At 42.3% G+C, this 13738-nt stretch overlaps 1 protein-coding gene across 1 annotated transcript; it reads right to left on the minus strand.

Annotated features, from left to right (window-relative positions):
- Positions 1–1984: 1984 nt before the first annotated feature.
- LOC310754974 (uncharacterized protein) lies at positions 1985–9767 on the minus strand (the record flags this gene model as incomplete). Its single annotated transcript, XM_083631636.1, has 3 exons — positions 9649–9767; positions 8101–9618; positions 1985–1998 (listed from the first exon to the last, which is right to left on the minus strand). Exons 2-3 carry the CDS (start codon positions 9560–9562, stop codon positions 1985–1987), a joined length of 1476 nt encoding a protein of 491 aa, XP_083487762.1. The 5' UTR covers positions 9563–9618; positions 9649–9767.
- Positions 9768–13738: the final 3971 nt, after the last annotated feature.

Below are 13738 nucleotides of genomic sequence, written 5' to 3' on the forward strand. Positions count from 1 at the left end.
AAACAGATTTTTTTTTATCAAAAGACAAGAAATCAGCCATCGACAAGTTAACCGGCAGAAATTTTTTTTTGAAAAAATCCGTAAGCCGCGAGGTCACAATTTCATCAAAAATCTGACTTTCGGCAATTCACTCAAAAATGGTGCCAAACGGTTGCAAATGCTCCCCTGAAACGTTTGGATGTCGAAACAGAAGTCTTTTTATCACAGGACAAGAAATCAGTCATCGACAACTTAACCGGCAGAATTTTTTTTTTGAAAAAATCCGTAAGCCCCGGTGTCACAATTTCATCAAAAATCTGGCTTTCGACAATTCACTCAAAAATGGAGCTAAACTGTTGCAAATGCTCCCCTGAAAGGTTTGGCGGTCAAAACAGAAGGCTTTTTATAACAGGACTAGAAATCAGCCCTCGACAACTTAACAGGCAGTTTTTTTTTTTGGAAAAAATCCCTAAGCCCCGGGGTCACAATTTCATCAAAAATCTGACTTTCGACAATTCACTCAAAAATGGAGCTAAATGGTTGCAAATGCTTCCCTGAAAGGTTTGGCGGTCGAAACAGAAGGCTTTTTATCACAGGACAGGAAATCAGCCCTCGACAACTTAACCGGGAGAAAAAGATTTTTTTGAAAAAATCGCTATGGCTCCCCTGAGAGGTTGTCCACCGCCTGTGCACCGTCCCTCAGACCATGTGGTGTCAGAAAAAAATGAACAAATTCCTATGCCCCAGAGTACCCCAGAGATGCATTTTTAATAAATGCACACATAAAGTAGGAGTAAAGTAGGTGTAAACTAGGAGTAAACTAGGAGTAAAGTAGGTGTAAACTAGGAGTAAACTAAGTGTAAAGTAGTAGTAGACTAGGTGTAAAGTAGGTGTAAACTATGAGTAAAGTAGGTGTAAAGTAGGTGTAAACTAGGAGTAAGCTAGTTGTAAAGTAGGAGTAAACTAGGTGTAAACTAGGAGTAAGGCAGGAGTAAATTAGACAATCACATGCAGCCCATTGTGTAAATAATGGTTGTAAAGCAGATATTTTGAGGGAACATCCATTCCTCCTCACCACTATGAGCTGAATAAAGAGCATGAAATCCACTCTCGACTCTGAGTATATTTCATTCTCAAACCCTCCAACACTTCTCTGATGAAAAAAGGGATGTCCTATTCAATAATAAATAAATAATAATAATAGTTTTATTATTTATACCCCACCCATCTGACTGGGTCCTGCCAGCTACGCTCAGCAGCTTGCAGGATAAAATAATATACAATAAAACATGAAACTTTTTTTTGACTATATGCCTACTATATGGAAGTTAACAACTGGACAACAGAACTGGATTGTACACACTCTAATGGTAGCTGAGTGGCTGATATTGATAAACTGGAAGAGTAAAGAGATGATCTCCTTTAATCGGTGGATTGATAATATGGTAACACTTGCAACCTGTGAACGGACTGCTTACAAACATAGACTGCTTGGATAAATACGACAGTATTTCGAATGAATTTATACAAAATGTAGTTGGCTAATTTATATTAGGGCGTGGTCCCAATTTCATCAAAAATCTGACTTTTGCCAATTCACTCAAAAATGGTGCCAAACGGTTGCAAATGCTCCCATGAAAGGTTTGGCGGTTGAAACAGAAGGCATTTTATCACAGAACAAGAAATCAGCCTTCGACAGCTTAATCGGCGGAAGAAGATTTTTTTCAAGAAATCCCTAAACAATTACAGCAAAAATCTGACTTTTGGCAATTCACTCAAAAATGGTGCCCAGCTGTTGCAAATGTTCGCCTGAGAGGTTTTTCAGTCAAAACAGAATGCTTTTTATCACAGGACAAGAAATCAGACCTCCACAACGTAGTCTGTAGAAAAAGTTTTTTTAAAAAAAATCCCTAAGCCGCGCGGTCACAATTTCATCAGAAATGCAAATGCTCCCCTGAAAGGTTTGGCGGTCGAAACAGAAGGGTTTTTATCACAGGACAGGAAATCAGCCCTCGACAACTAAATCCGTAGAAAAAGCTTTCATCAAAAATATGACTTTCGGTAATTCACTCAAAAATGGTGCCAAACGGTTGCAAATGGTCCCCTGAGAGGTTTGGCGGTCGAAACAGAAGGCTTTTTATCGCAGGACAGGAAAGCAGCCCTCGACAACTTCATCCGTAGAAAAAGATTTCATCAAAAATCTGACTTTTTGCAATTCACTCAAAAATGGTGCCAAACGTTTGCAAATGGTCCCCTGAGAGGTTTGGTGGTCGAAACAGAAGACTTTTTATCACAGGACAGGAAATCAGCCCTCGACAACTTAACCGGGATAAAAAGATTTTTTTGAAAAAATCGCTAATGCTCCCCTGAGATGTTTTCCACCGCCTGTGCACCGTCCCTCAGACCATGTGGCCAAACGATTGCAAATTCTCTCCCCTGAAATGTTTGGCGGTCGAAACAGAAGGCTTTTTATCACAGAACAAGAAATCAGCCCTCGACAGCTTAATCGGCGGAAGAAGATTTTTTTCAAGAAATCGCTAAGCCCCGGGGTCACAATTTCAGAAAAAATCTGACTTTCGGCAATTCACTCAAAAATGGTACCCAACGGTTGCAAATTCTCTCCCCTGAAAGCTTTGGTGGTCGAAACAGAAGGCTTTTTATCACAGGACAAGAAATCAGACCTCGACACCTAACCGGCGGAAGAAGATTTTTTTCAAGAAATCCCTAAGACCCGGGGTCACAATTTCAGAAAAAATCTGACTTTCGGCAATTCACTCAAAAATGGTACCCAACGGTTGCAAATTCTCTCCCCTGAAAGCTTTGGCGGTCGCAACAGAAGGCTTTTTATCACAGGACTAGAAATCAGACCTCAACAACGTAACCAGCGGAGAAATATTTTTTGGAAAAAATCCCTAAGCCCCGGGGGTCACAATTTCAGGAAAAAATCTGACTTTCGGCAATTCACTCAAAAGTCGTGCCCAACGGTTGCAAATGCTCCCATGAAAAGTTTGGCGGTTGAAACAGAAGGCATTTTATCACAGAAAAAGAAATCAGCCCTTGACAACTCAACCGGGATAATTTTTTTTTGTTTTTGAAAAATCGCTAAGCCCCGGGGTCACAATTTCATCAAAAATCTGACTTTCGGCAATTCACTCAAAAATAGTGCCAAACGGTTGCAAATGCTCACCTGAGAAGTTTGGCGGGGGAAACAGAAGCCTTTTTATCGCAGGACAGGAAATCAGCCCTCGACAACTTAACCGGGAGAAAAAGATTTTTTTGAAAAAATCGCTAATGCTCCCCTGAGAGGTTGTCCACCGCCTGTGCACCGTCCCTCAGAACATGTGGTGTAAGAAAAAAATGAAAAAATTCCTATGCCCCAGAGTACCCCAGAGATGCATTTTAAATAAATGCACACATAAAGTAGGAGTAAACTAGGAGTAAAGTAGGTGTAAACTAGGAGTAAAGTGGGTGTAAACTAGGAGTAAACTAGGTGTAAACTAGGTGTAAAGTAGGTGTAAAGGAGGAGTAAACTAGGTGTAAACTAGGAGTAAGGCAGGAGTAAATTAGCCAATCACATGCAGCCCATTGTGTAAATAATGTATATAAAGCAGATACTTTGAGGGAACATCCATTCCTCCTCACCACTATGAGCTGAATAAAGAGCATGAAATCCACTCTCGACTCTGAGTATATTTCATTCTCAAACCCTCCAACACTTCTCTGATGAAAAAAGGGATGTCCTATTCAATAATAAATAAATAATAATAATAGTTTTATTATTTATACCCCACCCATCTGACTGGGTCGTGCCAGCCACGCTCAGCAGCTTGCAGGATAAAATAATATACAATAAAACATGAAACTTTTTTTTAACTATATACCTACTATATGGAAGTTCTGGACAACAGAAATGGATTGTACACACTCTATTGGTAGCTGAGAGGCTGATATTGATAAACTGGAAGAGGAAAGAGATGATCTCCTTTAATCGGTGGATTGATAATATGGTAACACTTGCAACCTGTGAACAGACTGCTTACAAACATAGACTGCTTGGATAAATACGACAGTATTTCGAATGAATTTATACAAAATGTAGTTGACTAATTTATATTAGGGCGCGGTCCCAATTTCATCAAAAATCTGACTTTTGGCAATTCACTCAAAAATGGTGCCAAACGGTTGCAAATGCTCCCATGAAAGATTTGGCGGTTCAAACAGAAGGCTTTTTATCACAGAAAAAGAAATCAGCCCTCGACAAGTTAACCGCTAGAAAAAAATTTTTTTAAAAAATCGCTAAGCCCCGGGGTCCCAATTTCATCAAAAATCTGACTTTTGGCAAATCACTAAAACATGGTGCCCAGCTGTTGCAAATGTTCGCCTGAGAGGTTTTTCAGTCAAAACAGAATGCTTTTTATCACAGGACAAGAAATCAGACCTCCACAACGTAGTCTGTAGAAAAAGTTTTTTTTAAAAAAATCCCTAAGCCGCGCGGTCACAATTTCATCAGAAATGCAAATGCTCCCCTGAAAGGTTTGGCGGTCGAAATGTAGCACCCTGCTTGTGGTTAACGCTTAGCTGGAATGAAATATTCAACGCAGCAATAGAGAAATTAAAATAATAATTTATTTGTCAGACAAATAAATGTGAGGCACAGTGGTATATGGTTACCAAGCTCTGGCCTGCCCTCCTGCCATTATGGCCAGCACTTATATTCCCTCAGCTCAGCCCCCTTGCTCCTCCTTTGGCTGCCTCTGTCCAATCAGCCTGGTTAAAATTCCTATTGGCTGTTTGCTAGAACCAATCATAAAAGATACACCCATTTCCTATTACCTTTTATAGGAGACAAAGAGCTATATTTCCTTCTATTTATAATTGGCAAACAAATAGCCATTAATCTCTACAAGGCACCTTAATTACCAGATAACCTTTTGCCCTAGACTAGGCGCCTTAACTAACATTTCATCTTTTGCCCTATTGCCCTATTCACTCCAAAACAGATGGTGGCTAATTTTATCTGAACAGACCTTTTTGTTCACCTTCCCACACATTATCAATGAAAGATCTCCTTCTTTGGAGGTCATTAAGCAGAGGCTTGACAACCATATGTCAGGAGTGCTCCGATGGCGTCTCTCTGTCTGGCAGGGGTCCGGACCCAATGGCCCTCGTGGTCTATTCCAACTTCTTCTATGATTCTATAATTTCTTACTTTCTAAATCCTTTGCATAATTACATTTAAGCCAATATTTCATACATAACATATATAGATTTTTAGAAGCAAAGATCTTGTCTAAGTAAAAAAAGAACTTAGTAAAAGCTAAGTTCTATAAGTTCTCTAAATTCTCTGAAGCTTCAAAGCAGCTTCAGAGAGAGAGGCCTCTTCCCTAGCCAGCTGCTGTTTGTATTAGCTCTTGCCCTTTTAACCTTAGGAAGATGTGGCTCAAGTTTAATGGGAGGCACAATAATTAATTGTTTTTGCAACCTTGATTGTATTCTATCATTTGTATGGTCAGTGTGACCTTTTGCTCCCAGCCTGTTTTATGACCGCAATAAACCAAAGGGGCCTCTGAAAAAGACCTTGCCTGCTGGTGTCCTGTCTCGAAAGGAAACATTTGTGAATTTAAGCTCATTTTTTTTGGAATACAGGAACCTGATCAAAATATAAGCCTTGATAAAAATGCAGGCTATGATCAGATGCCTCATTCCCCCCTTTCAAGCTCAAGGACCTTCATCCCAAGTGTCCTTGATAGCTTGACCTTCATCATATTCCTGAGGTAAAGCTCTGTATAGGGCCATGATATGAGGTAGAGTTTCATTTGAAATCATCTTGCTAATTGTACTTCTAAAACATGAAATGATACATGGCACCATACACAAAACCATTACTACTACCGTCAAGAAAAACAAGCAAGACAATAGTATCCCTTTGAGTCCTGCAACATTTGGTAACCAGTTGGTGAGCCATCCCATATCCCATCCTTCCCATGTTTGTACTGGGACATGTGCTATATTCTCCATCTTTGTGGCCAACACACGGATTGCCTCACCATTATCAGAAATGTTAAAGCAACAGGCATTCCCTGTCAAGTTCAAGACTCCACATAGGCCTCCCTGCCTGGCAAGTACATAATCCATTCCCATTTTCAGCTGCAAAATGGCGGCTCTACTTTCATCCAACTGTTGTGCAATAAGTCTCAAACTCTGGGCCGTTGCATTGGTTACAAGTTCCACTACTGCTTGCAATCGAATTATTCTGTTTAGATTATAAATAGGATCCCGAGCCCCTTGTATGAGCTCATCAGGATTCCAGGAAGCAGGTTCATAATAGGCTATAATGCGCTCTGGTGGCCAATCATCAGTATCGCTCCAACTTTGGGTACTTCCTCCTGCTATATGAGAAATATCAGCGTTTCTTCGTGTACGCTTGGCCGAACTAGTGGGCATAATCCACATTGGTGGTAATACCCATCCCAGGAAACAAGTCCCACTCCATTTGGAAGGGAGTTTCTTGTATGCCCATTCTCCACATATCCACCACAACCATCGGGTCTGAGGTTTTTGGTACGTGGAGTGCATAAGGCGAAATATCAAAAGGGGCATAGAGCTCACAGTGCAGTATGTTAGATTGCCTTTTTCTGTCATAGTTATGTTCCACACCATTTTCCATGCATGAATAAAAGGAGGTGCACAGGGCAAGGTATTCCGAGTTCGATAGGTAGTACCGTTTGCCCAGGTTTGACTATTCTTAATATAATCCCAAGTATAGTGGCAATGAGAAGAGCCTATCATGGTAGAATCAGCTGCCTCTGATGATTTATGTACACAGAATTCCCCTTGGACAGGTATAACTCGTATTGGTTTAGTTGAGTTCCATCCGGGGAAATTCTGTACTTCTGTTTGGTGTGGCATTTCGCTTACCATACCAATGGCATTTAATGGTATTGGTAATAAGGGCATACCTCCCTCTGAATCATCTGGCCCAAGAGAGCAAACAAGGCAATTGGTCCTATTTGTAACATTGGCTACCATCTCAGCTAAGCCTACCCACATATTGTGGTTTTGACTGAATCCATATTTAGCAAATTTGCTCAAATTCAAGGACCCTTCCCCTTCCCAAGGGATCAGGATTAATAATAAAATCATGTTGATGTCTAGTATATGCATTCCTTCCACAAAAGATTACCTTATTGTGATAACAAAAAAATATTAGTCCCAATATAATTCCTCCAGTGACAGAAATGGGGAACCACCAAGACCAAAACATATATCCCAAGGATCCCCAATGAGTAATATCTCTGATAATTGTTCCACAGGGGGGGGGGGCAGTCAATCAATTGTATAAGAGAATCTTCCCGTTCACAATCGCTGGTTCAGACGCTCCTCAAGCTTCAGGCGTGCGCAGGTCAGCCAGCTTCCAGGTTGTGGCTGCAGCAGGCCGGTCGTCTAATGTTGCCCGTGACCTAGCCCGTTCCCCGTAGGGCTAGATACAGGGGTTTTTGGAGAGAGTCAGTTTTAAAGGATTAGAGGGGTCACCTTTGCACGTCCAACTGCCTTCGGACTTCTTCAAACGGGAGTGATGAATCCAGGGGGTCACCTCAGCTACCTTCACCGCTGTTGGAGTAGAGAGCAAGACGGTGTAAGGTCCACGCCACTTAGGTGCAAGTGGATCGCGTTTCCACTCTTTCACCCATAGCTATCGCCAGCCTGGAACTGATGAATCGGCTCGGCAATGCTGCACGGCGTGCGCTGAGGGCCCACCTGTTAAGAGAAACAAAAACACGGGAGAGAGACTGCACTTGTCCCTGTGTCACATAGTCTCCTATTTGTTTGAGGTCAGCTGGAATATCCTGAACAAAGGAGGGCGGCCTCCCATACAGGAGCTCAAAAGGTGACAACTTAAGTCTTTTTGTGGGTGCGCCCCGAACACGAAACAGTGTTATGGGTAACACATCACTGCTGTGGCCAGCATCACCATATTTTCCTTATGACACTTCTTCTTCTCTTGTTTCTCAGCCTCATCCCTATTCCGATAAACTCGACGTGCAATGGCCATAATTTGGCTCATCAGCATCCTTTCCCATCCTTCTGATTTCTGAATTTTCTTGCGAATGTCAGAAGCACACTGGGCCACAAATGTAGCAGTAATCATTCTGCTGTTTTCAGGGGCTTCAGGGTCAAAAGGAGTCCATATACGATAGGCTTCCTGCAGCCTCTCTAAAAAGTCTCCCGGACTCTCATTTGGTTTCTGTTCTACTTCTGAGACTTTAGACATATTAGTGGGCTTCTGGCATGCCCTGCGGATACCTTGCACAAGCGTCTGGCGGTAGGTGGTAAGCCTGGCCAGGTGAATTGCATTGTTTGGATCCCAATTAGGATCTTCCAAAGGAAAGTTATCCTGGAGATGACGGTCAATATTAAAAATATTTCCCACTCTGGCCTGCTCACGCAAATATATCTGTGCCTTTTCAATTATGTCTCTTCTTTCCTCAGTGGTGAACAGAGTATTCAGGAGTTGGCGGCAATCTGTCCAAGTAGGACTATGAGTATTTACTATTGAAGTCACCAAGTCCATCATAGCCTGAGGTTTTTCTGCGAAAGATGGGGTGTGTGTTTTCCAATTCATCAGATCCGTAGTTGTGAATGGAATGTACTGGAGGGTCGAAGTTCGAGGTGGCCGTGGTCCGGGTTGCCCGTTAACCAGCACAGGCTCCTCAAGTGCATCAAATACTCTTCTAAGAGGGGCTACTACGTGACCTTTCTCTTCGCTTTGCTCTAGGGGCCTCAAATCATAGGGGATGGTATCTGTCCCAAGGCGTTCTTTTAGCAGCTTTATACGCCTGGCTGTATTGCTTGCTGACCGATCAAGGTCTTCCTGTAACTTCTGTAATAGTTCTCTAGGATTTGGATGTACAGGGGTTTGGAGTGGGCAATTGGTTGTTCCACTAAAGGAGACTGTAGATGGAGTTCTACTGGGACTCACAGGTGGAATAACCACTTCTGCTTGGGCTTTATTATAGGACTCCAAGGCCTCCTGAAGATATTTATCATAATCTATCAAGGAATCAAGTTCTGTGACTCCACCCCCATTATTCGTTCCACTTTCTTGCCTTGGGGTTACAACTGGTGGAGTATTTGGATTAGGCTCCCTTCGGTGTGGAGCATAGGGTGGAGGTGGAAGCACCTCTTCCTCTGGTCCCTCAAAAATGGGTTTGAGTTTATTTGGCAAGATTCCTTTCCTAGCTTCGGCTTTTACAGCCAATAATTTGCATCGTTGGACTTTGCATTCCCTTATCCATGGAGGATTTTTATTTAATGTGCTCAGCCAAGAATCTATATATGAAAATTGTTCTGGGCACCCTCCCGTTTCTTTGGCGATGTTAGTCCAAAGTTTGCTTACTAAATTTATATCAAAAGTTCCCTGAGATGGCCATTCAGTATTTTGTTTCGGCCACTCTAATTCACATAACGTTCTCAAGCGCTCTGGCGTCATTTTGACTCCATATGCCCCTGAGAAGGCTTTCTTAAAATTATTTAACATACATTCAAGAGGTGTATTTTCCCCCTTTGAACCCCCAACTCCCATTGTATGGCCCTGTGAAGTATCCACTCAGTCACTCACACACTCGCTTCGTGGGGTTCCTTGCCCAGTGAAGTCGCCTTACTGGGAACCGAAGTACTACCCACTCCACACTCAGGTCAGCTACAGATTGTACTTTCTCACACATACAATGCGCTGGATACTTCACCACACTCTACTTCCCAACCTTTCCCTTTTCCTCCACCAGACCACCGTCTGATGTACCCAACCACCTAGCGTACTCAGTTTCCCCCTTACTGAGACGCAGAAGTTTGATCAAGACTTCTCTTCCTCCCAATTAATTGGAGGGCCAAAACCCCTTTGTGCACTTACCCTTAGCGGATCCCTCTTTATTTCTCTGGTTCCCCCCGGTCCGTCGCCGTCGGTGAGCAGGGTATCAGACAGACGAGACTTCTGCGTTCCCCTGGAAAAATGTTCCAGTGCGTGCTGGGTAAGCAGTTAGTGGTCCTCCCTCTTGTACCCTGCCCAGTAAGGCGAAGGGGCTGCGTTCCAGCAGACCACTTATCCGAGTCACAGAGGCACCATAAAATGTAGCACCCTGCTTGTGGTTAACGCTTAGCTGGAATGAAATATTCAACGCAGCAATAGAGAAATTAAAATAATAATTTATTTGTCAGACAAATAAATGTGAGGCACAGTGGTATATGGTTACCAAGCTCTGGCCTGCCCTCCTGCCATTATGGCCAGCACTTATATTCCCTCAGCTCAGCCCCCTTGCTCCTCCTTTGGCTGCCTCTGTCCAATCAGCCTGGTTAAAATTCCTATTGGCTGTTTGCTAGAACCAATCATAAAAGATACACCCATTTCCTATTACCTTTTATGGGAGACAAAGAGCTATATTTCCTTCTATTTATAATTGGCAAACAAATAGCCATTAATCTCTACAAGGCACCTTAATTACCAGATAACCTTTTGCCCTAGACTAGGCGCCTTAACTAACATTTCATCTTTTGCCCTATTGCCCTATTCACTCCAAAACAGATGGTGGCTAATTTTATCTGAACAGACCTTTTTGTTCACCTTCCCACACATTATCAATGAAAGATCTCCTTCTTTGGAGGTCATTAAGCAGAGGCTTGACAACCATATGTCAGGAGTGCTCCGATGGCGTCTCTCTGTCTGGCAGGGGTCCGGACCCAATGGCCCTCGTGGTCTATTCCAACTTCTTCTATGATTCTATAATTTCTTACTTTCTAAATCCTTTGCATAATTACATTTAAGCCAATATTTCATACATAACATATATAGATTTTTAGAAGCAAAGATCTTGTCTAAGTAAAAAAAGAACTTAGTAAAAGCTAAGTTCTATAAGTTCTCTAAATTCTCTGAAGCTTCAAAGCAGCTTCAGAGAGAGAGGCCTCTTCCCTAGCCAGCTGCTGTTTGTATTAGCTCTTGCCCTTTTAACCTTAGGAAGATGTGGCTCAAGTTTAATGGGAGGCACAATAATTAATTGTTTTTGCAACCTTGATTGTATTCTATCATTTGTATGGTCAGTGTGACCTTTTGCTCCCAGCCTGTTTTATGACCGCAATAAACCAAAGGGGCCTCTGACAAAGACCTTGCCTGCTGGTGTCCTGTCTCGAAAGGAAACATTTGTGAATTTAAGCTCATTTTTTTTGGAATACAGGAATCTGATCAAAATATAAGCCTTGATAAAAATGCAGGCTATGATCAGATGCCTCAGAAACAGAAGAAAAAGATTTCATCAAAAATCTGACTTTTTGCAATTCACTCAAAAATGGTGCCAAACAGTTGCAAATGGTCCCCTGAGAGGTTTGGTGCTCGAAACAGAAGACTTTTTATCACAGGACAGGAAATCAGCCCTCGACAACTTAACCGGGATAAAAAGATTTTTTTGAAAAAATCGCTAATGCTCCCCTGAGATGTTTTCCACCGCCTGTGCACTGTCCCTCAGACCATGTGGCCAAACGGTTGCAAATTCTCTCCCCTGAAAGGTTTGGCGGTCGAAACAGAAGGCTTTTTATCACACAACAAGAAATCAGCCCTCGACAGCTTAATCGGCGGAAGAAGATTTTTTTCAAGAAATCCCTAAATCCCGGGGTCACAATTTCAGAAAAAATGGTGCCAAACGGTTGCAAATGGTCCCCTGAGAGGTTTGGTGGTCGAAACAGAAGACTTTTTATCACAGGACAGGAAATCAGCCCTCGACAACTTAACGGGGATAAAAAGATTTTTTTGAAAAAATCGCTAATGCTCCCCTGTGATGTTTTCCACCGCCTGTGCACCGTCCCTCAGACCATGTGGCCAAACGGTTGCAAATTCTCTCCCCTGAAAGGTTTGGCGGTCGAAACAGAAGGCTTTTTATCACAGAACAAGAAATCAGCCCTCGACAGCTTAATCGGCGGAAGAAGATTTTTTTCAAGAAATCCCTAAATCCCGGGGTCACAATTTCAGAAAAAATCTGACTTTCGGCAATTCACTCAAAAATGGTACCCAACGGTTGCAAATTCTCTCCCCTGAAAGCTTTGGCGGTCGAAACAGAAGGCTTTTTATCACAGGACTAGAAATCAGACCTCGACACCTAACCGGCGAAAGAAGATTTTTTTCAAGAAATCCCTAAGACCCGGGGTCACAATTTCAGAAAATATCTGACTTTTTGCAATTCACTCAAAAATGGTGCCCAACGGTTGCAAATGCTCCCCTGAAAGGTTTGGCGGTCGAAACAGAAGGCTTTTTATACAGGACAAGAAATTAGACCTCAACAACTTAATCGGCGGAAGAAGATTTTTTTCAAGAAATCCCTAAACCCCGGGGTCACAATTTCAGAAAAAATCTGACTTTCAGCAATTCACTCAAAAATGGTACCCAACGGTTGCAAATTCTCTCCCCTGAAAGCTTTGGCGGTCGAAACAGAAGGCTTTTTATACAGGACAAGAAATTAGACCTCAAGAACTTAACCGGCGGAAGAAGGTTTTTTTCAAGAAATCCCTAAACCCAGGGTCACAATTTCAGAAAAAACCTGACTTTCGGCTATTCACTCAGAAATGGTGCCCAACGGTTGCAAATGCTCCCATGAAAGGTTTGGCGGTCGAAACAGTAGGCTTTTTATCACAGGACAAGAAATCAGTCCTCGACAACTTGATCGGCGGAACAAGATTTTTTTCAAGAAATCCCTAAACCCAGGGTCACAATTTCAGAAAAAATCTGACTTTTGGCAATTCACTCAAAAATGGTGCCCAACGGTTGCAAATGGTCCCCTGAGAGGTTTGGCGGTCGAAACAGAAGGCTTTTTATCACAGGATAGGAAATCAGCCCTCGACAACTTCATCCGTAGAAAAAGATTTCATCAAAAATCTGACTTTTGGCAATTCACTCAAAAATGGTGCCAAACGGTTGCAAATGGTCCCCTGAGAGGTTTGGCGGTCGAAACAGAAGGCTTTTTATCACAGGACAGGAAATCAGCCCTCGACAACTTCATCCGTAGAAAAAGATTTCATCAAAAATCTGACTTTCGGCAATTCACTCCAAAATGGTGCCAAACGGTTGCAAATGGTCCCCTGAGAGGTTTGACGGTCGAAACAGAAGGCTTTTTATCGCAGGACAGGAAAGCAGCCCTCGACAACTTCATCCGTAGAAAAAGATTTCATCAAAAATCTGACTTCCGGCAATTCAATCAAAAATGGTGCCAAACGGTTGCAAATGGTCCCCTGAGAGGTTTGGTGGTCGAAACAGAAGACTTTTTATCACAGGACAGGAAATCAGCCCTCGACAACTTAACCGGGAGAAAAAGATTTTTTTGAAAAAATCGCTAATGCTCCCCTGAGATGTTGTCCACCGCCTGTGCAACGTCCCTCAGACCATGTGGTGTAAGAAAAAAATGAACAAATTCCTATGCCCCACAAGTAACCCAGAGATGCATTTTAAATAAATGCACACATAAAGTAGGAATAAACTAGGAGTAAACTAGGAGTAAACTAGGTGTAAAGTAGGTGTAAAGTAGGTGTAAACTAGGAGTAAACTAGGTGTAAACTAGGTGTAAACTGGGAGTAAACTATGAGTAAGCTAGGTGTAAACTAGGAGTAAAGTAGGTGTAATGTAGGTGTAAACTAGGAGTGAATTATGAGTAAACTAGGAGTAAGCTAGGTGTAAACTAGGAGTAAAGTAGGTGTAAACTAGGAGTAAAGTAGGTGTAAACTAGGA

The sequence above is a fragment of the Podarcis filfolensis genome (genome assembly GCF_964270895.1).
Source record: "Podarcis filfolensis genome assembly, contig: HAP1_SCAFFOLD_60, whole genome shotgun sequence".
In the NCBI taxonomy this organism is placed as follows: domain Eukaryota; kingdom Metazoa; phylum Chordata; class Lepidosauria; order Squamata; family Lacertidae; genus Podarcis; species Podarcis filfolensis.